Here is a 27371-nt window from a genome sequence, read left to right as displayed (position 1 = left end):
ACTGCTGTTCTGTGATTTTTGGTTCAACCTATTCTTGGTTTCTAGGACTGTCCCTGTTAGTTCCTCAAATCTGGACCCTGGATCCAGTAATGGGTTACAGACCTGTTTCCTAGGGCTTTGGGCCAGGCTGTAAAGGCCAGACAAAAGCCTCTCTTACCTATTTATGTTTAATTTCATCACATCAATTTCTTTGTTCTGCCAACAGATGACACTCTTTGGCAGCGCTCTCAGTTGAAAACCTGGTCAGAGTATGTTGGCTGCAGCAGGACCAGGTCAATGTGACAGAGGTTTCTGCCTGGAGGCTAAGAGCCTTGTAATTCAAACTTTCTCAGAAGCAGTTCAAATTTTGCTGGCAGCCCCCTCCCTATTCCCTGGGTAGGAAATAATTCCGTTCCCCTCTGTGTCCTCAACCAGTCGTGGTCAGTACAGAGGAAGATTGAGAGAGTTGGATCTCTTTATTACTGTGCTGGCTCCCAAGGCAAAGAATTATGCAGCCTTCCACGGCCTGGAAAGGCTAAATATGTAAGTCAAAAGCTGAGTTAGCCTTAGGCTGTGTCTCTTTCTATCCCCTTTCCTAGGTAGGTGGGTCCCTGGGACCCCTTTTGTCTTTAGCCAGACCCTGAACCTAAGAATTCAAAAGTGTCTGTAGGGTGTGGGTAGATGCTGGCATTTACAGCTATGACTTATAACTCAAAATTTTGCCATCACTATTCTTTTCTTTTGCCCCTCTCTCCTATGGATTGTGTAGTCTTTCCCTGGTGTCCTAAACCCTAGAAGATATTTTTCCAGGTCATTTCTGCCTGTCCTCTAGCTATTTTTCTGGAAGAGAAGAGAGTCCCATGTCTTTCTAGTCTGCCATCTTTCTGAAGTTTGTCTAAGATGGTTTTGAATGAAAAAAATCCACTTCATGTATAAAGAATAAGAGTTGTACTTTAAGAAAATACATGTCATATAGCCGGTTAGAGTTGTACTTACTTTGCTTACTGGTAGGCAAAGTTCATATAGATGGATTGTTATTCATTATAGAGTAGGTATATCTCAACTTTGTCACAAATTCAGATAAATGCATAGTATTTTAAAACAATCTATTAGGATCACTTTCTTTTCTTTGCAAATATATTTCACAATGAGAAAAATAACTTTTACTACATTCTTAATTTTAATTTAATTCTTAATTCCTTAATTTTAAGGAAATATGCAAATTTCTTTTATACTCTTTGAGTTAATTAGAGTCGTATTAGTGAGGTCAAAATGAATTATTAAGTTTTAATTAACCCATTCAGTAGTCAATAAATGAATATTTAGTGCCTAATATGTGCCAGACATTCTCCACAAGCTTAAAGATAAAATCAATTTCATGGGTCACACAAGTTTACAACTCTAAGTGAAAGACAATTTTCTAATAAGGGATATTCTAACAAATTTGGCTTTATGTGTCTCAAGTATAGAAATAAACAATCCCTAGGGCTAATATTACCAGTCTGTCAATATCATGGTGAAACTCCCTTAAGGACAAGAGTTTTCCCATGATAATTGAGCTTATACCAAAAATGATGACAAAATACAAAGTAATTATAAATTTAACTTTTTGGCACCTGACTCATAAATATTTCCAACTTTTTCTTACCTATTTAATGACATGTAACAGGAAACTGTCTTCTCCAAGTATCTATGTTGGTATTCTCCCATTCTTTCAAGACTTATTAAACTGACACCTAAGGCCTGTAGTTTCTGGCTTCACTTATAATTCCAAATGAAGCTAAATTAAAGAATATGAAACAAATTTTCTGTTTTCATACTACTTAATTAGTTTGTAGAGATCTCACAAAGTTTCACTTGCCTAAAAATAGTTTTTCTCATCCCACGATGAGAAATTCTATCTGCATTCTTTAAAATCCAATCTGGACAGAAAACCACTCCTCGTCTGAATTGAATTAAAACCTTTTTTAATAAACCACTGTAAAATGCTCATTATAAAGTTTCAACTTGGTTAAATATTAGAAAAAATTATCACGAATCTTTTGTTCTTTTGCTAAAGGCAAGTGTGTTAGAGAAACTTATTCTCCCTAGAGTAAGTACTTCAGAGGTATCTGGTTGGATACAACGCATTCCAAACTAATCTACCACATTATATAAGAACTATCTGCATCTCATACTGTTCTCCCTTCATCTAACCTACATGAGCATTGCATCAAGGTACTTTTAATTGCTATTTCACTGTGGTAGAATTAAATTTAGAACATCTCCATTTTCTGCTACTCAAACTTGTTAGCAATCTCACATGATTTAACCCTGCAGTCTATGAAAGTTTCTAATATTATGGGGGTATGAATTTTGGTTCTTGATACTTGATTTCTCAAGACAGATTTCTTTAATATTTAGATCTTAAATTGCAGTATGCCTATTAATACTGAATTTATCTAATTTTATAAGTAGTCACTAAGCTTCATAGTTTATTTAGTACTTGAAACAGAGGAGAATAAAGATAATAAGGCATGGACTTTTTTCTCCAGAAACCTACTTTATGGTAGGTATTTGAGCTTCAAAATTTATGATGTAGACAGTCATTCAAATGGGAATTATAGCAGTAATCAAAGAGAATTTTATGAACTTAAGCTTTGCCAAGCAATGTAAGATAGTATTAATATTTGGCTGGGAGGTAGATATGAGTGGGAAAAAGCATTCTAAACTAAATTAAAAAATTGGAGACAAGAATGCACAAAGGTGATCAGTAGGCACCAAAGAGGGAGAAAAGGGAACTCAGGGATAAGATAGAACTGGTACTGGGAAACAATAAAATATAAGATTTAGAGAGGTAGAATGGGGCCAGCTTCTAGAGATCATTGATTTTCAAGATACATAACTAGAAATTGTTTCTATTGGGTAAGTGAAAGATGTCAGAGAATATTGTACATTGGAATTAGGTGATGAAGTCAACGCTAAAGTAAGACCTGTCCAGTGGCAGTGAGGAAAGTAAACCAGGAAACAAGAAACTGAAGGCATGGAGGCCATTTAGGTAGTATTGTGTCACTATTAATAGAAATGGGGGGAGTGGCAAGAAAAAAGCTCAGAAGTAAAGAGAATAGTTTTATTCTGGAAAATCTTGACTTTAATTATGAGTTTAAATCTTGAGTTTCATAATAAGACATCAAAATAATTTTTTACAAAGCAGATTTAGCAGTACATGTGGCAGAACTATAAATGTAGAATGATTTGTAGCTGGTAGTGACGTGGAAATGATATACAGTTAAAAGTGAGTCTCACCAAATTTCTCACAGAGTTACTAATGGGGAATAAAATTCCTAGGGATGGAAGATGGGAGAATACAGGGAAGGGGAAACATTTGCTGATGACAGAATTTTCATTATTTTCTTCTGCATTTTTATTTTTCATAATTAAAAACTTTTAAATTATGAACCAGCTCATGAGAAAAAAAACTGTATTGCATCCCTTGTTTTATACTGAAAAAATTCACTGATCTAGGAAGCCTTTTCCAGTTCTTACCATGGCCCGTAAAGCCCTCTATAATTACCCCACTTACTTTTCTAGCCTCATCTAGCACCATTGTACCTCTAGAGTTCAGCTATGCAATGTCCCTTATTACCTCCAGTTTTTTCTCATGCCATTCTGAATTACTCATTTTTCATTACATAAAAAATATAGGGGATTCCCATAAGCCCTACCCCCTCTCCCTCTCACACTTTCCCATTAACAACATCTTTCATTAGTGTGATACTTTTGTTACAATTGATGAACACATATTGAAGCATTGCCACTAATTGTGGACTATAGTTTACATTATAATTTACACTCTGTCTTGCACAATTTTGTAGATTATGACAAAATATATAATGAACTGTATCCATCATTGCAATGTCATGCAGGAGAATTCCAATGTCCCCAAAATACCCTCATATTACACCTATTCTTTCCTCTCCCTCCCCTGAGAACCTCTGATGGCCACTGTGTCCACATCAATGATAAAAGTTCTTCCATTACTAGAATAATGTCTATAATAGAATAGTAATAAGTCTACTTTAGGCCACTTTTCATTCCCTAATCTGGAGAATTCGGGGATGGTGAGGCCCACTCTTTCTAATTAAGAGCGGACTTAGATCCCATGGGGGCAGATGGATAGAACTATCTTGCTTATAGTTATGGACACTCTCTCTTCCTTGGGATGGGCATTTTCCATCATCATTTCCTTGTTGTCCTGGGTAAGTCCAATGAATTAGAGAGTAGTGTTGCAACTCTGCTGAGATTCAGGGCTCAACTGGCACATGAACAGACCAAAGATTTAACTTTCTGGGAGATATATTTAACAAATTATAGTGCTAATTATTGGTTCAAATAAAAGGGGCAGAAGATCCATTTGTAGGGAAGCTATAAATGAGTCTAACTCTGTTGCAATGGGGAACATAGATGCCGAAGTAAGGCCCACTGACAGGGTGCTGAATTCCTGAGCTTGTCTGTCCTGCTTATAGTGCCTAGATGTCTCTAGAGCCCTCAGGAGCCCCACTGTTTGTATTACTGAATTACTCTTAAGCATCAGTACTATGCACACCCCTCTCCCAAACCTGTCAGATACCAACTTTGTTAGGGAAGTCTTCCTCATTTACTTGAGCACCCCTCCTATGCTGCTGCAGTACTCTTTATTTCCCCTTTTCAATTTCTGGTTTCATATTGTTCTTCCCAACAAATCTCTGAGAACAGGAACCATTGTATGTCTGGTCACTATGGTATCCCCAGTACAAATTCAGTAATAAAAGAGTATTGGTCCTTGAAATCTGAACATCTGACAATTAATGTTTTACTGCATTTGTTTATAAGACTGTCTTCCACTGTGCTTCTCAAAAAAGGCTACCCTGTATTTTTATATCTATATCTCTAGCGAGTAGGGGATCCAGATTCTGTGGTGCCTGACACTTCCCATGTACAAGGTCCAGGGTTCACTCTCCAGCCCCAGTACATTTAAAAAAAAAAAAAAAAATTGGGGGATGAGATGGAGATGTTAAGAAAAGAATATAAAATTACAAATGAAAACAAAGTAAAAGTTTAAATATTTTATTTAGAATGAGACAACATATTGCAACAATTAAAATTTTTTTTTAAAAAACTGGCAAATACCACAAATATAAAATCCAGAGGAAAACTACAGTATTTTATCAATTGTCCAACACATTTCTATAATACATTTTCCTACATTTATGGTTGCATATTATTTGACTGCCTTTTCTTATGACAATGCTTTTATAATAGTCTCTGTAGCTATAGAGAAATTAGAAAGATAATTCAGTTTTACTCTAGAATGGTTGAAAACACTTCCATTTTTATTACTGATAGCTTATGAAAATTTCTTTCACCTTCACAATTGTCAGTGGTAAATGTTATGTGAATTTTTAGGTTTGTTATTAAATTTGGGGAAATCTTTATCAAGTTTCTTTCAAATTTGAGGTGTAAGATTTGGAAGAATTTTCTACAGACAAACATTTGACTCCATGCATTTCAAATCTTGTTTGTTCTCCATTTTCTGCATACTTCTAATGCTGACATAATATGCCTTTGCAATATGACCTTCAACTCTGCACTGTCATGCCAGAATATTGCTAAATTGCCTCAGGACAGTGGGTAGGAGGAGTTTTCCTTGAAGCCATTCCTATACCTGGAAGGCTAACAATACCCTATACATCATAGTAACTGTGAACCGCCTAAATGTATCTCACTAAACCCAAACTAGAGGAACCCAATCTCAACTTCTCCCAAATGCCTGTCCACTCTGATGCCACCTAACTAGAGGAAAACCATAAATGAATGTCTGTGGCGGATTGAATTGTGTATACCCCAGTTTGGACATGTTCTTGGTTTGAGCCTCATTCTGGTGGTTGTGAACCCATTGTAAATAACATCTCTTGAAAATGTTATTTCAGTTAAGGTGTAGCCCAACTGAATCAGGTTGGTCTTTAATCTGGTTTACTGGAATCCTTTATAAGCAAACTGAAATTCAGACATAGAAAAAAGCCACAAGAAGAAGCCAGAAGTCAACAGAACGCAGAGAAAAAAGAAGACATCACCATGTGCATTGCAATGTGACAGAAAGGCCAAGGACCAAGGAATGCTTGCAGCCAGGCCCAAAATGCCATAGTCTTCAGGGAGAAAGCATCGCCGTGCTGACATCTCAATTTTGAACTTATCCTGGCCTCAAAACCATGAACCGATAAATGCCCATTGTTTAAGCCAACCATTATATGGTACTTGTTTTAGCAGCCAGGCAACTAAGACACATTCTTGATTGATTGTGGTTAAAACGTTACTTTACAAATTTTATAAAAGCACATGATCATGTGAACACATTGCTAGGGTCTCTTTTCCAGCCTTGGAGCCCATGATAGTGAAGAACTCTGAAGCTTAAGCTTCATTAACCTCACAATAAATCTGCCTCTGCCTTCAGCACAGTGTCTGGCATACCTTAAATGACTGAGTGTAGGATAGGAAGAAGATTAATAAATATAGCCAAAGTCAATATTATAAACATTGTCCAAACAAGTTCAGCTAATAAAAACATGGAAAATAAACAGGAATTTGAAAAGCTGTTGTCACTAAATTAATTATATTAAATATTGATAATACTATCAACCATTGTATTTGTTGGCATGTGAGCATGCCAACAAATTACCATCTTTCTAAGTCTAGGTAAAGAGCACATATAGGTGTTGCAACTCAGCTGAGATTCAGGGCCCACCTGGCACATGGAAGGACCAAAGATTTAAGTCTCTTGGGCATGCACCTATCAAGTATAGTACTAACTATAGGTTCAAGTAGAAGGGGCAGGAGTCCAACTCTGTCACACTGGGAAGCATAAATGCCAAGGTAGGGCCAGTGGTAGGGTGCCAAATTTCTGAGCTGTCTGCCCTGCCTATAGTGTCTGACTGTCTCTAGAGCCCTCAGGACCCCCACTATTTGAGGCACTATTTACTGTGGCAGTCAATAAGATCCTGCTGAGACATATATATGCATAAGCATAACCTCTAGAATGTCCTCCTGACTCATTTTGAAATGTTTTAGCCATAAAAACCTATTTGTATTTAACCTTTCTCTGTCATGGTCAAGGTCTTTTTTCAGGTGCATTGTTAGTTGGCACTTGGTTAATAATCCCTCAGTGCCAGAGAGGCTCATCTCCAGGAGACTTGCCGCACATTCGGGGGAAGGTAATATATTTATGTTCTGAGTTTGGCTTAGAGGCCACATTTGAACAACAGGGACACCCTCCAGAGATAACTCTTAGGTACCCTGTTATACTAGGCTAAGTTTCAATTTCAGAAGAAAGGGTTAATAAGTACAATCATCAATATCAAGAGCTGGGCACAGTGGTCTGTTCTCCTTCACTAGCACTGCCCCTGTACTCAGGAAATTCTTGCTGTCCCATTAGAGAATGTAGCATATTCTTTCAGTTATTGTGTGTGCCTTCACCTACTGTGACAATGCCTCATGATAACTTGAACACATTCATATGCGTTAGAGGCATACCCCAGACGAGCCCCCTACCATGAATCCCCCACACTGACACCCCACATCAATGATCCTCCTCTCCTACAGTTGTGACCCTTCTGTGATCCAAAACCTCCCCAAAGATGAAGCCTAGAAAATAACCAAATGAAAATAAGAAAATGAAATTATAGTTTTTGCTGCATCTTCTTCTTTGTCCACTTCTGTTGTCGTCACCAGCACAGGAATCTGAGTTTCTTTTTGTTGCATCATCTTGTTGTGTCAACTCTCTGTGTGTGCGGCGCCATTCCTGGGCAGGCCGCACTTTCTTTTGTGCTGGGCAGCTCTCCTTACAGGGCTCACTCCTTGCGCGTGGGGCTCCCCTATGCGGGGGACACTCCTGCATGGCACGGCACTCCTTGCGTGTATCAGCAGTGCGCATGGGCCAGCTCCACATGGGTCAAGGAGGCCGGGGGTTTGAACAGCGGACCTCCCATATGGTAGACAGACGCCCTAACCCACTGGGCAAAGTCCGCTTCCCAATAATAATAGTTTTTAAAATAACATAAAATACAAAAAATTTTAACTTTTAAATAATAAAAAAATTTTTTTTTAGACATTACAGTTATGGACAGTGCCCATCCCAAGGAACAGAAAAAGTCTGCAACTGCAAGCAAGATAGTTCCATCCATCTTCCCCATGGGATCTCCCTCTCAGTTAGAGGCAGACTGGGCATCAGCATCCCCAAATCCTCAGGTTTGGGGAATTTAAAAATGGACTAAAGTAGACTTACTATTATTCTACTATAGACTTATTGTCATTCTAGCAATGGAAGAATTTGTATCATTGATATAAAGTCAGTGGCCACCAGAGGCTCTGAGGGGAAGGAGAGCAAAAAACAGGTGTAATATGGGGGCATTTTTGGAACATTGGAATTGTCCTGCATGACTTTGTAATGACAGATACAGGCCATTATATATTTTGCCATAACTTACAAAATTTTGTGGGACAGAGTATAAACTGTAATGTAAACTATACTCCAATGTTATTGGCAGTGAATCAATATGTGTTCGTCAGTTGTAACAAATGTACCACACTAATGAAGGATGTTGTTAATGTGGGAAAGTGTGGGAGGGGGAGGGAGTAGGGCATATGGGACTCCCCTATATTTTTTATGTAGCATTTATGTAATCTAAAGTTTCTTTAAAATAAATTAATTAATTAAAAAAAAGAAAAAATATGATTGTTCATAAGGACTGATGAGCTGGAGTCTATCTGAACTTGAAGCTTAGGTTTTAGGGGATTGAAAGTAGGGGTGGTATGTATGTTGCCTGTCTTAAAGAAATGCTGATAAGGGAAAATTAAAAATGTAAAACAAAGATTTATTTAAATGGATTTATGTCATTTTTTAAATCTATAGATTACAGTCCTTTTGTATTCTATAATTTAATTTAGTAATTCAGTTTTTGATCATATATATTATGTAAATTTGGGTATTATTTGATGTTTTTATATGTTCTTAGCAGTAAATCTATGCAAAAATTATACTAAGATGATTTTCTCCATTTTTTTGTACTATTCCTTTCCTTCTAGTATTCTGTGTTGTCTTTTGGCTCCTGAAAGAAATATCACGTGAACCTACCCTTTACTCTTTTCTCAATACCCTCCTTATATCAAACTTACTTGTCAGCACTCAAATTCCTGTAAGGCCCAGCTCTCTGATAAAGAATTAGTAAATTAATTTGTGCAAATGTGAAAATGGGTTTAAAGTCTCACAGAAATAATGTAAAACTAGTTAATGGACTTTGGCTGAAGATACTCATTAGGTTGAAATGAGAGGTATATGGTTTTAATCTTAAATCTCTAACCCTTCCTGAGAAACTTTATTATATTAAAATATTATTTAGGGCATTTCAGGATAATTTGTACATTTCAAACATATTTGTGAAATCCATGCATTGCACCTCTTATGAACTGCAATAAAAACAAATACAATTAGAGCATAGTACAGCCAATTATAATGATTATACTTAATTGAATAAGTGCCATCAGGGCCTATGAGAGAATCATAAACATATGCATTCCCTACTTACAGATATTATATATAACAGCATTGTTAGGTGTTTACCATTGCTTTTACAAGGAGTAGTGTGTTTGTAGAAACTATATTTTCTTCAAGTAGATATAATGTCACTTGAAATTGCTAGGTGTAAAGTATGGAATCTGTCTAAGCCCTTAATAACTAGACTATTACATTTCATAAGCTATATAGCATTTAGGTATTTTTTATTAATTTAAGAAAAAAGGCAAAACAAAATTCCAGGTCATACTAAAAACAAATGAACTGCACTTACCTTTTTTTTAATGTGCTGGCATGAATTCAAACTATTGACAGAATAGTTCCCCTTCTTATATGAACAGATAAAAAAAGTGTATCATCATTCTTTGTGAAAGTCCAATGAGTGAAATATGTAGTTCTCTTCTTACTATAGTAGGAACAGTAAGCAAGTCTGTAAATATGTGACTAAGCAAATATTGAAGGTTATTTGTCAATTACACAGATTATTCCTGGAGAGTATAATCTTAAGGTATTTGCAATTTAACATTTTTAAATTTACAGATTAAACAAGCCCAAAGGAAAACAAAACAAAAATTTTCTGTTTCATGTAGGAGAAATTTGAAGGGGAAGAGATAATCTTGGGCAATGAAATTGAAAATGAGGCAAATTTCTTCCCAAACGAAAAGGAGATTGGAGATTATGACTTTTAATTAGACTAAATATTCAAAACCGTAGACTTTTACAGATGAGCATGGTACATACCTTAAATTGTTTCTATTAAACTTTTAGTCATTCAGAAAATTCTCTTACCTTTTTCCCATAAATATGGTTAGGAAAAAATCAAAAGAGAAACAAGGACAAGATTTATTTACTTTGTAATTTCTTCTTATTTCTTAGGAGGCCATAAAGTGTAGTTTTAAAAGCAAAACAAAGAAAAAAAATGCATCAGTATTAGATTCAGAAATCCCTAGATTCAGATTACAGCTCTGCCAACTTCTGGTTTGTTGACTTTGGGCAGTCACTTAATTTCTTTGAGCTGCAGCTTTATTTAAATCCAGACATGATTGTTGGGAGAATTAAACGAGATGATTTATATAAAGCACTAAACACATTTTTTAAAAAATACTCAAAAAGTATTAGTTCTACTTCTCTTTTTTAAGGAATATTTTCACATTATTTTGGTTGTCTTAACAACAGATTCTAGTCAATGATATGGAAATTTGAAATGCATTAAATCATTGAATTTTAGAGTTGGAAAACACCTAGAGATTATCTGTTCCAGTTGTGTTGAAGAAAAGTGGTGCTCATTGGGATGCGGAGACTGATGATTGCAGGCAGAAAGTTTATTGGGAAGCTCTCCAAATAGAGGAGATCTGAAGAATACACTTCAGCCTGTCCCTGGAAATGGGGGACTTGAATTTATACAGTATATTCCTAGCTGGGAAAATGATAGTCAGTGGGAGAGAGGGCTAAGGGTTTGAGTGAGGTGGAGGGACCAATAGAAAGCCCTAGAGGTGAAATTTTTTCCTTGTATGGCTAGAGAGTAGTGGGTTAGGCAGTTATGCATTCTTGAATGCTGGAAGAGCAGGAGGTGCTTTGATCTGGATGAGGTGAAGGTCTCTATCTCACTTTGCTCCTGTCTCCACGTGGTTTCTTTGTTCAACCTTTGGGGGAAGTGCCGTGCTTTGGGGGTGGGCTTGTCTTTCCTCAATGCATGCCATGGAGAACTGAGTCATGGCTTGTTAATTATTGCAAACCAAGTGAGGGGGAGCCTCTAACGAATAGTTATAAAGTTTTACTCTTCATCAGAATCACTTGGACGGTTTGTTGCAAAACAGAATGTTAGGTGTCACCCCCAGAGTTTCTGATCTAGTAGGTTTGGGGTGGGGTTTGAAAATTTGCATTTTTAATAAGCTCTCAGGTGATGCTGAGGTTGCAAATGAAACCTTACTTGCCCCTATCGTCTAATGATCTTTTGCAGCTTCCTTATCCACAGTTGATAAAATGAAGCCCCAGAGTGATTAAATAATATGCCATAAACAAGTTGGAAAAACAACTAGATAAAAGGCTCAGTTTCTTAAATCTCAATTTATTGCACATCCATTATGTTGTATTCCTCTGTTCTAAAGTCTGATCATTCATATCAGCTAGTTAAGAAAATTAGTTATCAACTACCCCAAATACATTCTGGTTCTGGCTAATTAAACCCACAGTGACTTGAGAATATGTCCTAAGGAGATAGCCAAGAAGCAAAGATTTATACAAAGCGTATCTATGATATCATTAATCATATTAATAATACAATTGCAAAGAACAGAAATGCCCAATAGTAGAAGATTGGTTAGAAAAATAACATGGTAGAATATAATGTGATAGAATGTTATACATCCATGAGAGATGATGTGTTTTCAAGTAATTTTATCTTTGAATTGGTGTTTTCTGAGTGAAGACTGATAGGAAAATGGAACAAAGTAGCAGGGACTTGGAACCTCTGCTCACATGAGATCCTACCTTCTACCACCTCCCCACAACAGGTTCTTTGCCACTTACCTTCCTGTTGCCTAGCTCCCTGGTCCTCCCAGGCCTCACCATCCTTCCTGCCCTCCCTCTGCCCAGAAAAACTACTGGTTCTTGGGAGGAAGGGCATTTCTCCATTGTTTTCCACATAGGGTCCTGGGAGTAGACACCAAGATGGTCAGAACTGGGCATATGCCCATTACATTTTGGGGCATGGCACGGTAATAGCCATCCTTGTTCACATTGGAAGCACTTGGTGACTCCAATGAGTTGCAAGCCAACCAGAGGCCATGTCTTGGTGGGGTGTGACTCTTGACCACATTGATCTAGGCATCCTACACCTCCTGGCACAGACGTTTAAAGACCCTTGGAGTGTCACTCGTTCCCCATAGTCTGGGGCAGTAAGCCTGTGGGGAAGGCTGGACTTCCCCAGAGCCTATCCCTGGTGAGGGTGGGTTCTGACAACTGTTAGGAGGAGGAAACTAGTGGCCAAGAGACTCAAATATGTGGGAGTAGCCCAAGTCACAAATGGGAGCCCCTAGATGCTTCTGAGTATCTGCACCTACCCTCACAGTGTTCCTGTGCCCATGGGAATACCCCTATACCTGAGAGAGTGCTCCCTCAGGTCAGATACAGGCTTAGGGTATTCTCTCTTCTTCCTTCCAAACTTCCTGATTCTAGTTCAACTCTTCTGGTGGGCTTAATGTGGATAATCATTTCATAGCTCTGGGGAGGAGGTAGGAAATATGAATTGTTTAATTTTAGTAATTCCAAATAGAAGTTCAACAAGCTGTTAGCACCTCATCTACCACTTACCTGCCTATATCTCCATGGACTTTACCTTCTCTCCTGTTACATGAATAAACTGACTATGTTCCCAATGTAGGTCAACTTTTCTGCTTGTGCACTAAATTCTATCACCTCTCACCAACTCAAGAACATTGCTCCAGCAATGTTTTCATGTTTCTTTTATAATAAACATTCTCTTTCTACTAGATCAGCATGCAAACATGCTGTTATTTGTTCCATTAAAAAAAACAACCTTGAACCCTGACTACTTTTTGCCTCATTTCACTTTTTCTTTAAGGCAAAATACCTTGAAATGGTTGTCTTGTATTCACTGTTTCCAATTTTATCCTCCCATTCTCTCTTGAGCCTATTCCACATTCCACTTGGGCTTCTTCCCATACCACTTGACAAAACTTATATAGGTCACTAGTGATCTTCTTGCTAACTCATATGGTCAATCCTTAGGCCACACTTTACTTGAGGTATCAGCAATATATTATACGATTTACCATTCTCTCTGTCTTGAAGCACTTCAATTGGATTCCAGAACACTATATTTACCTGGCTTTCCTATGGCCTTTCTAGGCATTCCTTTTCAGTCTTCTTTACTGCTTCCTCCTTATTTCACTGAACTTAAAATATCAGAATGCCCGAAAATTGACTCCTTGGCCCTCTTTGCTACTTCTATTCAAGCCCTAGATAAAATCAGCCAGCTTCATAATTTCAAACACCATTTATGAGTTGGGTCATATTTTTACACCTATAGTCTGGGCCTATTCCCAAATTCCTGACACAGATATCCAGCTTTCTATTTGACATCCACTTGGATATCTATTGAACTTCTCAAATTTAACATGTCTAAAACTGAGCTCTTGATAATCCTCTTGAAAAGTTCTCTCACAGTTTTTCCCACATTTATTGATTATGATTCCATCCTTCTAGTTTCTCAGGTCAGAAATCTTGGAATCATCCTTGACCCCTATCTTTCTTTCATACCCTAAATACACTTTATTAGCAAATCCTACAGGCTTGATCTTCACGGTATATTCAGATTCTGGCCGTTTCCCACCACTTCTATTGTTACCACCTGGTTCAAGCAAACCTCTATCCATTTCTCAACTGGATGATCTTAGTTACCTCTTAACTGATCTCCCTGCTTCCAATCCTTTTTCCCTTTAGGATGTGTCCAGCAGTAAGAGTGGTCCTGCTGAAAGTTCGATCACTTCCCTTCTCAAAATCCTCCCATCTTACTTCAAATAAAAGTCTAAGTCTTTGCTATAGTTTAGAAGGACCTACATGATCTGGACCCTTATTATCTCTGATTTCATTTCCTATGAGTTTGTCCCTCACTTCTCCAAAAAATCAAGGTCTATAAAACCTCTGAGATTTGACCCTACTTGCCAGCTAATAAGTTGGGTTGCCAGTTTCATGGATGCTGATAGAAGATATGAAACTCCTGGGTCAGAAATGAAGGACACTTTTATTAGTCATAAGAATCACAGGAGCCAGAGTATCAGCATTTTGAGCTGATTCCTGTACCCCCAATTCTCATAGGGTGATGTGAAGAAGACTTCTCCTCTACTCTATTTAATATGTAACCCTATTTAATGTGCCAGCCTTTTTACTAAGAGTGCCTATCCCTTCTCTGATTTATTTTTTTCCTTAATACTCTTAATATCTAATATCCCATATATTTACTAATTTATTCTACATGTTATCTGTTTCTCTCATAGAAAGTAAGTTGTATGAAGACAGGCACTTTAGTATGTTTTATTCACCACTATATCCCTTGTGCCTGAAACAAAACCTAGAACACATAGTAAGCCCTCAATAAATATTTGTTGATTGAATGAGTGAAGTTTGTAGTGGGGAGGACTGGTAATTTGGAAAGCTGAATAAGGTACACTTTTAGTGTGACTTCCTTTAAGAGGAAAGTCCTAATTAATTGTGTGGTGAGTTATTTACTGTAGACTGCATTGCTAAGATCTTATAGAATCCCTTTAGTTTAAGCATATTTGCCACAAAGCATATTTCTGAAGTAGTGGAGGCTTATAGTTTGGACTTTCTGGAGTTTATATCTATTATATAGATATAATAATACACTGTGGGATAACTTAAGCCCTGTATAAATCTAATAAACAGAACACAAGCAAACCATTCTTGACCACAAATTAGAAAACAAAACAGCTGTTTTGGCAAGGGCAGCTTATTGAGAAACTGTCATTTTAATGCTGGTAGCTTGTAAATTTGGGTTTTAAGTAAAATGGCTTTGAAAATATGGGTTTCTCTTCTTTTTAACTTACTATAGGCTATCTCTAATTGAGAAAGCTAACATATTTATTCTAAAAAAGTCCTCCCTTGGCAGGTAGTTATGAAAATGTGGTTTTATAGAACATAAGGATCAATCCTACATGAATTCTAATTAAATCATTCTTCATAGTTTTCAGCAAAATTTTTCCCCTCTCCTTCCCCCTGCCCTACTGTTTTTGCTGTCTATGTCCATTTGCTGTGTGATCTTCTGTGTTTATTTCTCTTTTTCTTTTCTTCTCATTTTTCTCCTTTAGGATTCACCAGAATTCGATCATGGGGACCTCTGGAGAAAGGTTCCCTGTCACTTACACCACCTCAGGTCCTGGTTTCTGTTGCACTTCACCTTGACTTTCCTCTTTGTCTCTTTTTGTTGCATCATCATCTTGCTGCGTGACTCACTTGTGCAGGCATGCCTTTTACCAGGAGGCCCCAGGGATCAAACCTGGGTCCTACCATATGGTAGGCAGAAGCCCAATCTTGAGCCACATCGCAGCATTAATTTTTCTTAATGGGGATTGGAAGAATTGTTCTTTTATATATGGATCTTTATACTGAAGCACCTAAACCCCTACTCCCCTGTCCTTTTCAGTTACCCCACACTTATAGGATATTTATATGTTTCTTATTTTTAAAATGGATTTAAAAATACAACTGAAATATTAAATCATCCAAAACTGTAATTTTGAATTTGATAAATTTTAACTTTATTATAGATAAAGTAACTGGTAAATAGAATTTTTTTTTTATCATCACCCTTCCCTTTTCAAGTTTTGCCGTATGTACACTCCTTTTTTATTTTTATTTTTTTAATTAGAGAAATTGTAAGTCTATAGAAAAGTCATGTTAAAAAAATGTCCCACATATCTCCCTATTATTAACACTTTACATTAGTGTAGTACCTTTTTACAATTGATGTAAGACTACTGTAATTGTACTATTAACTAGAGTCCATGGTTTACATTAGGGTGCATTTTTCCCCCATGTACGATCCTATTTTAACACCCTACATTAGTGTGCTACATTTGTTATAATTCATCAAAGAACATTTTTATACTTGTACTATTAACAATAGTTCATCATTGACAATACAGTTCACTGTGCTGTACAATCTTGTTTTATCTTTTATTTTTTCTGGTAACATATACATGACCTAAAATTTCCCTTTTTAACCATATTCACATATATAATTCAGTGCTTTTAATTTTACTCACGATGTGCTACCATTACTACCATCCATTTCTAAAACTTTACAATCAACCCAAATAGAAAATCTGTACAATTTGACCCTTAACTCCTTAACCCCCAAACAGCCTCTGATAACCTATATTCTAGATTCTAAATCTATGAGTTTGCTTATTCTAATTATTTCATATCAGTGAGATCATATGATATTTGTCCTTTTATGTCTGGCTGATTTCACTCAACATAACGTCTTCAAAGTTCATCCATGTTGTTGTTGTTGTTTGTTGTTTTTTTTAGGTATGGGGGACCAGGCATTGAACCTGGGACCTCATATATGGAAAGCAGGCACTCAACCACTGAGCTACATGGGCTCCCCAAGGATAAAGTTTTGGTTTTTGTTTGTTTTAGGAGGTACCAGGGATTGAACCCAGGACTTTGAACATCAGAAGTAGGTGCTCAACCACTGAACTACACCTACTCTCCCATTCATCCTTAATGCTGAATAAAATTCCACTGTATGTATATACCACATTTGGTTTATCCATTCATCAGTTGATGGACACCTAGGTTGACTCTATCTTTTGGCAATTGTAAATAATGCTGATATGATCATTGGTGTGCAAATATCTGTTCCAGTCCATACTTTCAATTCTTTGGGGTATATACCTAAAAGAGGGTCATATGGTAATGCTATACTTAGCTTTCTGAGAAACTGTGAAACTGTCTTCCATAGCAGCTATACCATTTTACATTCCCACCAGCAATGAATGTGTGTTCCTATTTCTCTGCATCCTCTCCAATGCTTGTAATTTTCTTTTTTTTTTTTTAATAGTAGACATTCTAGTAGGTATTAAATGGTATCTCATAGTTTTGATTTGCATTTCCCTAATAGCTAATGATGTTGAGCATTTTTTCATGTGCTTTTTTGCCATTTGTATATCTTCTTTGGAGAAATGTCTATTCAAGTCTTTGTCCATTTGTTAATTGGGTTGTCTTTTTATTGTTGAATTGTAAAAATTTTTATATATTCTGTATATTAAACCCTTATAGGAGAAGTAGTTTCCAAATATTTCTACCTTTGGATAGCTTTTCACTTTTGTGATAAAGTCCTTTGATGCACAAAGGTTTTTAATGTTAATGAGATTCCATTTATCTATTTTTTTCTTTTGTTCCTTGTGCTTTGGATATAAAGTCTACAAAAACATTGCATAACACATAGTTCTGAAAATGATTTGCTACATTTTCTTCTAGGAGCTTTATACTTCTGGTTCTTATATTTAGGTCTTTGATCCATTTTAAGTTAATTTTTGTATATGGTGTGAAATAGGGGTCCTCCTCCATTCTTTTGCATATGGATATCCTATTTTCCCAAAATCATTTGTTAAAGAGACTATTCTTTCCCAGTTGAATGGATTTGGTAGCCTTGTCAAAAATTAATTGGCCATTGATGTGATTCTCAATTTGATTCCATTGGTCTATATTATATGTATCCTTCTGCCAGTACCATGCTGTTTTGAACACAGTAGCTTTGTGATAAGCTTTTTAAAAAAGAATTATTTATCCACCCTGTCCCCTTTCCCCCCATTATCTGCTGTCTGTGTCTATTCACTGTGCCTTCTTCTATGTCTGCTTGTCTTCTCTTTAGGCAGCACTAGGAACCAATCCTGGTACCTTCCAGAGTGGGAGAGGGGATGCTCAATTTCTTGCACCACCTCATCTCCTTGGTTTGCTGTGTCTTATTGTTTCTCCTCTGTTTCTCTTTTTGTTGCATCATCTTGCTGCACCAGCTCTCTGTTCAGGCTGGCTTGCCACATGGGCCAGCACTCCAATCGGGCCAGCACTCCACTCAGGCTAGCACTCCACCCGAGCCAACACTCTGCATGGGCCAGCTTTCCACTCAGGCCAGCTCACTGCGTGGGCCAGTTTACCTTCACCAGGATGCCCTGGGAATTGAACCCTGATCTCCCATATGGTAGACAGGAACCAAATAACTTGAACCATATCTGCTTCCCTGTAATAACTTTTAAAGTCAGGAAGTGTGAGTTCTCCAACTTTGTTCTTCTTTTTCAAGATGTTTTTGGCTATTCAGAACTCCTTACCCTTCCAAATAATCCTTTTTTTCTTTTAAATGGTACTTTGACTGGGGAATGAACCTGAGACCTCATATGCGGGAAGCTGGCGCTCAACCACTGAGCCACACTGGCTCCCCTGAGTAGGTTTTTTTCATTTGTTTGTTTGTTTTTAGGAGGTATCAGGGACTGAACCCAGGACCTCCCATGTGGGAAGCAGACACTCAACTGCTTGAACCACATCTAATCCCTTCCAAGTAAATTTGATAATTGGCTTTTCCATTACTGCAAAGTAAGCCCTTAGAATTTTGATTGGGATTGTGTTGAATCAGTAAATCATTTGGGGTATATTTAGTCTTCCAATTCATGAGCATGTAATGTCCTTCCATTTATTTAGATCTTCTTTTATTTCTTTTAGCAAAATTTTGTAGATTTAATTAAATAAGTCCTTTACGTCCTTGGTTAAATTTATTCCTAGATACTGGATTCTTTTAGTTGCTTTTGTAAATGGAATGTTTTATTTCCTCCTCAAGTTACTTATTACTAGTTTATAGAAACACTTCTGATTTTTGCATGTTGACCTTATACCCCACCACTTTGCTTAATTTGTTTATTAGCTCTAGTAGCTTTCCTGTAATTTTTTGGGACTTTCTAATATATAGGTTGTAGCAGTTTGATATGGTTATGAATTCCAAAAATAAATATTGGATTATGTTTGTAATCTGATCTGTACCTGGGCATGATTGAGTTATGAATAGGGCATTGAGTCCCCAGCCTTTGGTGGGTGGGGACTCACAGATAAAAGGCATGGCAAAGAACAGAGTTGGGGTTTCTGATGTTGGAATTTGATGCTGAAGACTTAAACTGGAGCCCTGGAGCTCACAGAGGAAAAAGAAGCCAGCCCCAGAAAGAAAGGAACCTTGAACCCAGAGAAAAGCAAGTCCCAGGAATGTAGGAACCCAGGAAGCCTGAACCCTCACAGACATTGGCAGCCATCTTGCTCCAAATAGACTTTGGTGAGGGAAGTAACTTATGCTTTATGGCCTAATATCTGTAAGTTCCTACCCCAAATAAATACCCTTTATAAAAACCAACAATTTCTGGTATTTTGCATTAATACCCCTTTGGCTGACTAATACATAGGATAATGTAATCTGTAAGTAAAGAACATTGTACTTCTTCCTTTCCAATTTTGAAGCCTTTTATTTCTTTTTCTTGCCTGACTGCTATAGCTAGAACTTGACAGTAGGCGTCTTTGTCTTGTACCAGATATTAGAAGGAAAGCTTACAGGTTTTTTTAATCATTGAGTATGATGTTAGCTATGGGTTTTTCATAGATGCCCTTTATCATGTTTAGGATGTTTCCTTCTATTTTTCAAAGTGTTTTTATCAAGAGGATACTGGATTTTGTCAAATGCCTTTTCCACATTATGAAGACCCTGTAGTTTTTGTGCGTTTTTTTTCCCTTCATTTTGTTAATGTGGTGTAATACATTAATTGTATTATCTATATTGGACCAATCTTGCATCCCTGGGATAAAACCCAAGTGATCATGGTTTATAATTCTTTTAATGGCCTGTTTGATTAAACTTGCAAGTATGTTGTTGAGGACTTTTGCATCTATATTCACAAGAAAAATTGGTCTATAATTTTCTTTTCTTCTAGTATGGATTTGGTATTAGGGTGATGCTGGTCACATAGAATGAGTTGGGCAGTGTTTTATCATGCTCAAACTTACAGAAGAGTTTGTGCAGATTGGTGTTAATTCTTCTTGGAATGTTTGGTAGAATTCACCTGTGAAGCCATCTGGTCTTGGACTTTTATTTGTTGGGAGGCTTTTAATGATTGATTAAATCTCTTTACTTGTAATTGGTCTGTTGAGATATTCTATGTCTCCCAGAGTCAATGTAGGTTGCTCATGTTTTTCTAGGAATTTGTCCATTTCATCTAGGTTGTTTATTATGATGAAGTGCAATTGTTCATAGTGTCCTCTTATGATCCTTTTTATTTCTATAAGATCAGTAGCAAAGTCCCCCCTTTCATTTCTGATTTTATTTACATCTCTCATTTTTTTATGAGTCTAAGGATTTGTTCATTTTATTGATCTTTTCAAAGAACCAACTTTTGATTTTGTTAATGTTTTCTCTCTTTTTTTTTTTTCCTGTTTCATTTATTTCTGCTCTAACCTTTGTTATTTCTTTCCTTCTGCTTGCTTTGGATTTAGTTTACTGTTCTTTTTCTAGTTCCTACAGGTGTGCAGTTAGGTCTTTGATTTTAGTTCTTTCTTCTTTTTATTTTAAGAATTTAGGGCCGTAATTCAGCACCACTTTCCATAAGTTTTGATCTGTTGTATTCTCATTTTCATTTGTCTCAAGATATGTACTGATTTTCCTTGTAATTTCTGCTTTAACCCACTGATTGAGTGTGTTATTTAACTTCCACATATTTGTGGATTTTCCAGTTTTCTACCTGTTATTGATTTCCAATGTCATTCCATTATGGTCAGAGAAGATGTATTGTATAATTTCAATCTTTGTAAATTTATTGAGACTTGTTTTATGACCCAGGATGTGGTTTATCCTGGAGAATAATCCATGTGAACTTGAGAAGAATGTATATCCTTCTATTTTGGAGTGTAATTTCTGTATATGTCTGTTAGGTCTAGTTTATTTGTCATATTATTCAAATTCTCTATTTTGTGATCTTCTGTCTAGATGTCCTATCCATTGATGAGAGTGATGTATTGTTTTCTCCAATTATTACTGTAGAAGAGTCTATTTCTCCCTTTGGTTTTGCTAGTTTTTGCCTCATGTATTTTGGGGCATGGTCATTTGGTACATAAATATTTATGATTGTTATTTCTTTTTGATGAATTGATCCTTTTATTAATATATAGTGTCCTTCTTTGTCTCTTGTAACAGCTTTCAAATTTTGTCCAATATTAGTATAGTTACCCCAGCTCTTTTTTGGTTACTATTTACGTGTAATATTTTTTTGCATCCTTTCACTTTCAACTTATTTGTGACTTTGGGTCTAAGGTGAGTCTCTTGTAAACAATGTATTCTTGGACCATGTGTTTGTTTGTTTTTTATCCATTCTGCCAGTCTTTGTCTTTTAATTGAGGAGTTTAGTCCATTAACATTCAGTGTTATTACTGTAAAGGCAGTACTTTCTTCATTTTGTCCTTTAGATATATTATGTCATATCTTTTTTGTGCCTTTTTTCTTTATTGCAAGCTCATTTTCTGTAAAGGTGATCTTTTGTTATATATCTCACTGATTCCTTTCTCATATCTGTTTCTGTATATTTTAAAAATACTTTCTTTATGGTCACCCCAGGGTTTGTAGTATACAACCTGCATCTGTAACCAACTTTTTTGAAAAGATAGCAAATTAGCTTCAATAGCATATGTTTCTCTGCTCCCATATTCCTCTGTTTCACCTCTTTATGTTGTTTTTGTCCCATATTACCTCTTTATATTTTCTGTGTCCATTATCAGGAAATATATATTTTCCTTGCTCAATTGTATTCTGACTCTTACAGGAATTAAAGAATAGAGTTGTATATTAAGGAAACAGTACTATTTTGTTTTGCATTCATCATTTTAGAAACCTTTACTGAGGCTCTTCATTTCTTCATACTTGTCCAATCCACTCTCTTTTTTCCTTTCAACCTGCAGAACTCCCTTTGGTAATTCTTGTAGGGCGGGTATTTTGTTAACAAACTCTTAGTTTCTATTTATCTGTGAATATATTAAACTCTCCCTCTTTTTTGAAGGAAAATTTTGCCAGATAAAGCATTTGGGGCTGGCAGTTTTTCTCTTTCAGTATCTTAAATATATATCATACCACTGCCTTCTCACCTCCATGATTTCTGATGAGAAATCAGCATTTAGTCTTACTGAGAATCCTTTCTATGTGATGAATCATTTTTCTCTTGCTGCTTTAAGAATTCTCTTTTCATCTTTGGCATTTGACATTCTGAATAGTATATGTCTTAGAATAGGTCTATTAGGGTTTATTCTGTTTGGAGTTTGTTGTGGTCCTTAAACATGTATATTTGTGTCTTTCGTAAGAGTTGGGAAATTTTCAGTCATTATTTTTTCAAATATTCTATCTGCCCCTTTCCCTTCTCCTTCTTGAACTCCATAATGCTTTTGTTTAGCACTCCATGCTGACACTCAAATTCCTGAGACATTGATCAATTTTTTCTCTTTCTCTATCTGTTCTTTTGACTATATAATTTGATAGGCCTGTCTTTTAGCTAATTGATTCTTCTGCCTGTTCAAATCTGATGCTGGGGGAGTGGATGTAGCTCAAGTGGTTAAGCACCTGCTTCCCATGTACAAGTTCCCAGGTTCAATCCCTGGTACCTCTTAAAAAGAAAACAAATGAAAAACCCAACTCTCATGGGGAGTGGATGTACCTCAGTGGTTGAATACCTCCTTCTCATATATGAGGTCCTGGGTTCAATCCGTGGTACCTCCTAAAAAAAAATCTGATGTTGTATGCCTCTAGTGTATTTTTAATCTTCACTTTTGTGTCTTTCATCCCAATAATTTCTCTTATGTTTTTTTTCCAAATGTTCAAATTCTTTATGTACCATACATTGTCTCCTTAATATCCTTTAGTTCTATGTTCATATTTTCCTTCATCTCCTTGAATTCATTTAGGAGATTTGTTTGAACTTCTTTGATTCATTGTTCCTAATTCTGTTTCCTCTAAAGTTTTAATTTGTTCCCTTGACTGGGCCATATCTTCCTGTTTCTTGGTATGGCTTGTAGTTTTTTGCTGATGCCTGGGTATCTGATTATTTTGATGTGTTATCTCTGAAGGTCAGTTTCTCCCTCTTGTCTGAGGTTTTATTGTTGGTTGTCCTTGTATTCTGGCTCTTCTTTCATTCTTGGTCCAATTTATTCTGGACCTTTAGAGTAGCCAGTATTTAACTGTTCAGATTTTCTCAGTTCCTCTTCATCTGATTCTCGCCCTGGATACGCAGTACAGTTTTTAAGATTGCACTTTATGCGCACTTGTTTCAGCTCTAGAAGAAAGTTTCCTTCTCAGTTCCTTTTCCAGGAGTCTTGATCTGTTCTGTTTGTTCAGAATTTCCTCTTCAGCTCCTGTGATTTGTTTATATTCTCTTCCCTACTCATTGTCCCCTATTCCTCACACTTTTCAGTTCTGGCACCCTTCCTGTCTTACAGCATTTCAGTTTTCCCCCATTTGTTTTTCTTTTCTTTGAGGCTTTCTGCCTCTGGTTTCTTCCCCCATTAGATTGTCCCACCCTGGGAACCCAGATGGCATCATTCCAGAAAGGTCCATTTTGCATTTAGGGAGTCCAACAAAAAGAGACTGGATTGAGTGTGTGCATCTCTTGCCAACAGTTATGCTTTGGTCTCTCTCATTTTTCTCTTCTGTATGTGGCACTCCTCAACTACTTGTGTTCTACCCTGGGTCTATGTGGACTTGGATCCCTGTCCCTGGATACGCATGGTGTTCTAAAGTGCTGTTATGAGTGACTCTGTAGTCTGTATCCACTGCAGGAAGAACCCAGCTGGGTGCCTCTGTGACTCCCAAGCTGCGTGGGACCATTCAAGTGCAAGAGGGTCCATATTGGTGGGCCTAGGACTGAAATCCCCTACCTGGTCTTGGAGATTACTTTTCTTTTGCTTTGAGTCAGTATTTGTAGAGTCTTTCTGTAGTCTCTGTTGTCCTCCAGAGTTCCAAGCATGTGGGATATGTCCTTTTATTTGTTGATTCTGAGGGGAGACTTTTCTTGGGGGTGTTTTAGGTACCCATGTTGATGATGTCACTTGTGTGTACTTGAGGCCTATCAGCGTGGACTAACACTCTTAGTCTCTCTATAAAGTTGTCAAAGAACAAAGGAGAGAAAATGCTGCTAAGGTACTGCTTAGGAGAGAGTCTGCCAATATACAAAAGCCACTCTAGTATAAGTTAATCCTAAAGTTTATAGCATCTTGTGCTGCAAGACTGGCAAATAAATAACCGTAGGTAACGGTCTGTCATGGATATTAAAACTTGGAGAATCCAAGTAAGCCCCTTTTCTGTATAAAGATACATACTCCTGTTTAAGATGTGAAATTTTTTCTTTTTTCCATAAAATTAAAATTGCTGGCATGAATTCTAGGTATTGAAATGTGATTAAATTGAGTGTTCAATTTCAGAAGGAAAAGCATTTTATAGCAAATGACCCTGCAGAAAAAGAAAATGGAATCAGATGGCATGATTATTTTTCTGTTGAATTTATTTCAATAAATGAAAGTTTTAAAGTGTCTTAAGTATTTTAAGTGGGACCATATAGTATCGTGAAGGAATACTCAATTAGTAATCAGGAAACCTGAGTTCTAAGCCAGGCTCAACCATTAACTTGCTATGTTACTTGACCCAAGTCTCATCACCTTTCTGAGTCTAATATAATTCTGAGGATTTGACAACTTGATGTCTTAGGCTCCTTTTTAGATCTAACATTCTAGGATTCTAATTTATTGCAACTGATGAATTCACCAATCTACTTGTATATCACCACAGTATTATGACATTATAAATATAATTGATCTTAATGTGAAACCTTCATTGCCATAGATGAATAATAGCTGTTCTCATGCCAATGATGTGAAATTATTTTTATAGGTACATTCCTCTCATTGAAAGGAGCTGTGCTAACATTCTCCTGTATGGACCGAACTGGCACATTAATGCAACCACCATATGAAGTTTGGAGGGATTCAAGCCATGTAGATGAAAATGAAAAATCTTGGAGAAGGAAACTGGTCATGAACTCCCCTTCTCTATCCCAAGAAATAGGAGACCATCAGTATACAATAATCTGCTCAGAAAAACAAGCCAAAGTCTTCTCACTGCCTTCTCAGACTTGCCTGTATGTTCATAACATCACGGAGACATCTTTTATACTGCAAGCAGATGTGGTGGTCATGTGTAACAGTGTCTGCTTGGCATGCTTTTGTGCCAATGGACATATCATGATAATGAGGTACTTTCCTTCTTTATACATTATCTATAATCACAGCAGTGTCTGCAAGGTAGAATGCTGAAAAGCATGTGTGTAATGTTCAAAATGCTAGCAAGAAGCTACCTGGTATCATTGTTTCATTAGGTTTGTAAATGTTTTATTGTTCAACAATTTAAGGAGACTTTGGGTTTTTGTTTGTGAGTTTTTTGTTTTGTACCAGAATGGTGCAACTTTATGAAATAAAAAGGCAAAGAGAGTATAAAAAAATAGGAGATGAACAAGGGGTCAAGTGTACCAGAGGGATAAAACAATTTGGGTACAGATCTGGCAACTAGTAGTATATTAGTCATCTTTGAGAAAACAAAATCTCAGGAGCATGGAGGAGGCAAAAAACTAAATTTTCAAGGGGGCCAGAATAGAGAATAAGTGATATAGACCAGGCGTCAGCAAATTATAACCCTGGCCTAAAAATAAAGTTATTTTGGAATACAGCCATTGTCCATTTGTTTACATATTGCCAGTGGCTTCTTTTGCACTACAAAGGCAGAGTTGAGTTGCCGCAGAGACCACCTGTCTTACAATGCTTGAAATATTTACTATAAGGCACTTTACCTAAAAAGTTTGCTGGCCCTTTATATAGATTATTCTTTCAGGAAATTTTGTGATAAAAATAGAGGTAAGAGATAAAAGTAAAGTAAGTGAAACTAGGTTTTGAGAGTATTTTTGTTTTTATTTTTAATAGGGGAGATAGGAGCAATTTGAAAGCTAAGGGGAAGTAGTGAAAGAAAAAGTTCTGAAAGAATAAAAACAATCATTTTATGGTCTGCTAATTCTCAATATTTTTGGTTCTTTCTCTGTCTCATTTTCCCTTTCTCAGATTATTTTTGGAGATTGCCAATGAAAGTTATCCTACTGTATTAGAAATGATGATTTAACTTCTAGACAAGCCTCAGTTTTGAAAAAAAAAAAAAGTGTGTATGTATATCTCACACACACACTCTCCCCCTCCCAAGCTAGCATTTAGTCATACAAAATTTGTCTTATATTAAACTGTTATGTCACAATCCAAATGTTAACTTGATGCTAACTGACCCTGTTTTGCAAAATGTTAGTGATTCTTATTTTCTCAAATGTTATTATGTATATCTCAAATCAACTTCTATTTTAAATGAATATGTGCTGCCATTTACATTTATGAGGAGGGAGAATTCTTGGGAAATGAAAATAGAGAGTTTAAAAAGCAACAGGAGTTATTGATATCTCAGGCTTTCTCTGCCCTTTGTACAAGCTGTTTTACTTGACATTGACTACTTTGATATTATGTCATAGTGTTCATATGTTCATAAGGATCATCAAAAATATTTGAAAAGGAAATTATTTCTACATGATTTTAGTAATATATTAGATGTGACTAGGAAATAATGTGCACTCTTCTGTGTGGCTTGAGGAACTAAACCGTGCAAATTGACATGTTTCAGGCCTTGACCATCCTCCAAAACTGAGAATATACTGAGCCTTTCCTGATCCTATCAAAATTTAATGTGTGTGTTATCTGTGGGGGAGGGGGGCTGGTTATATGGGACTTCCCTATGCTTTCAGTATTATTTTTCTGTAAATCTAAAACTTCACTAAAAATAAAGTTTGTTACAAAAAAAATTTTTAACTGCCCTGAGCCCAGTCTCCTCAAGGTCTAGTTTCTGATAGATGGCAGCTAACTAATGATTGCTTGTGTGGTAATGTACCCAGATCTAGAAAAGCGATCTTGAAAGTAGACAGTATAGAAGACATTTATCTATGTATAAATTCTCAAATCAAACTTTTGTAAAAGCCATTTTTTAGTGAGAACTGTCTTTAGTTCTGAAACTTTTTCCTTATAAAAGTGTCCCTGTATGCAGAGTTTTAAAACCTATTTCTTTTAAGTTTTAGAAGCAGCTGTTTCTTAGCCCTTAGCAATTGAGTTGTTTTTTCTCTTT

At 36.5% G+C, this 27371-nt stretch overlaps 1 protein-coding gene across 21 annotated transcripts in view; it reads left to right on the top strand.

Moving 5' to 3' along the window:
• Positions 1-27371, top strand: part of STXBP5L (syntaxin binding protein 5L) — a 441734-nt gene that overhangs the window by 396895 nt on the left and 17468 nt on the right. For all 21 annotated transcript variants that reach the window (XR_011648662.1, XR_011648664.1, XR_011648663.1 and 18 more), the window contains one exon: positions 25059-25419. Coding sequence is in view for 18 of the 21 variants with exons in the window: in XM_071214767.1 (XP_071070868.1) it covers positions 25059-25419 (361 nt within the window). In the remaining 3 variants the exon portion in view is untranslated. The remainder of the gene's footprint in view (positions 1-25058; positions 25420-27371) is intronic.

This window comes from Dasypus novemcinctus, chromosome 4 (assembly GCF_030445035.2).
Source record: "Dasypus novemcinctus isolate mDasNov1 chromosome 4, mDasNov1.1.hap2, whole genome shotgun sequence".
Lineage (NCBI taxonomy): Eukaryota > Metazoa > Chordata > Mammalia > Cingulata > Dasypodidae > Dasypus > Dasypus novemcinctus.
Note: the sequence above shows the minus strand (reverse complement) of the source record. Positions and strands in the feature narration are given on the sequence as shown.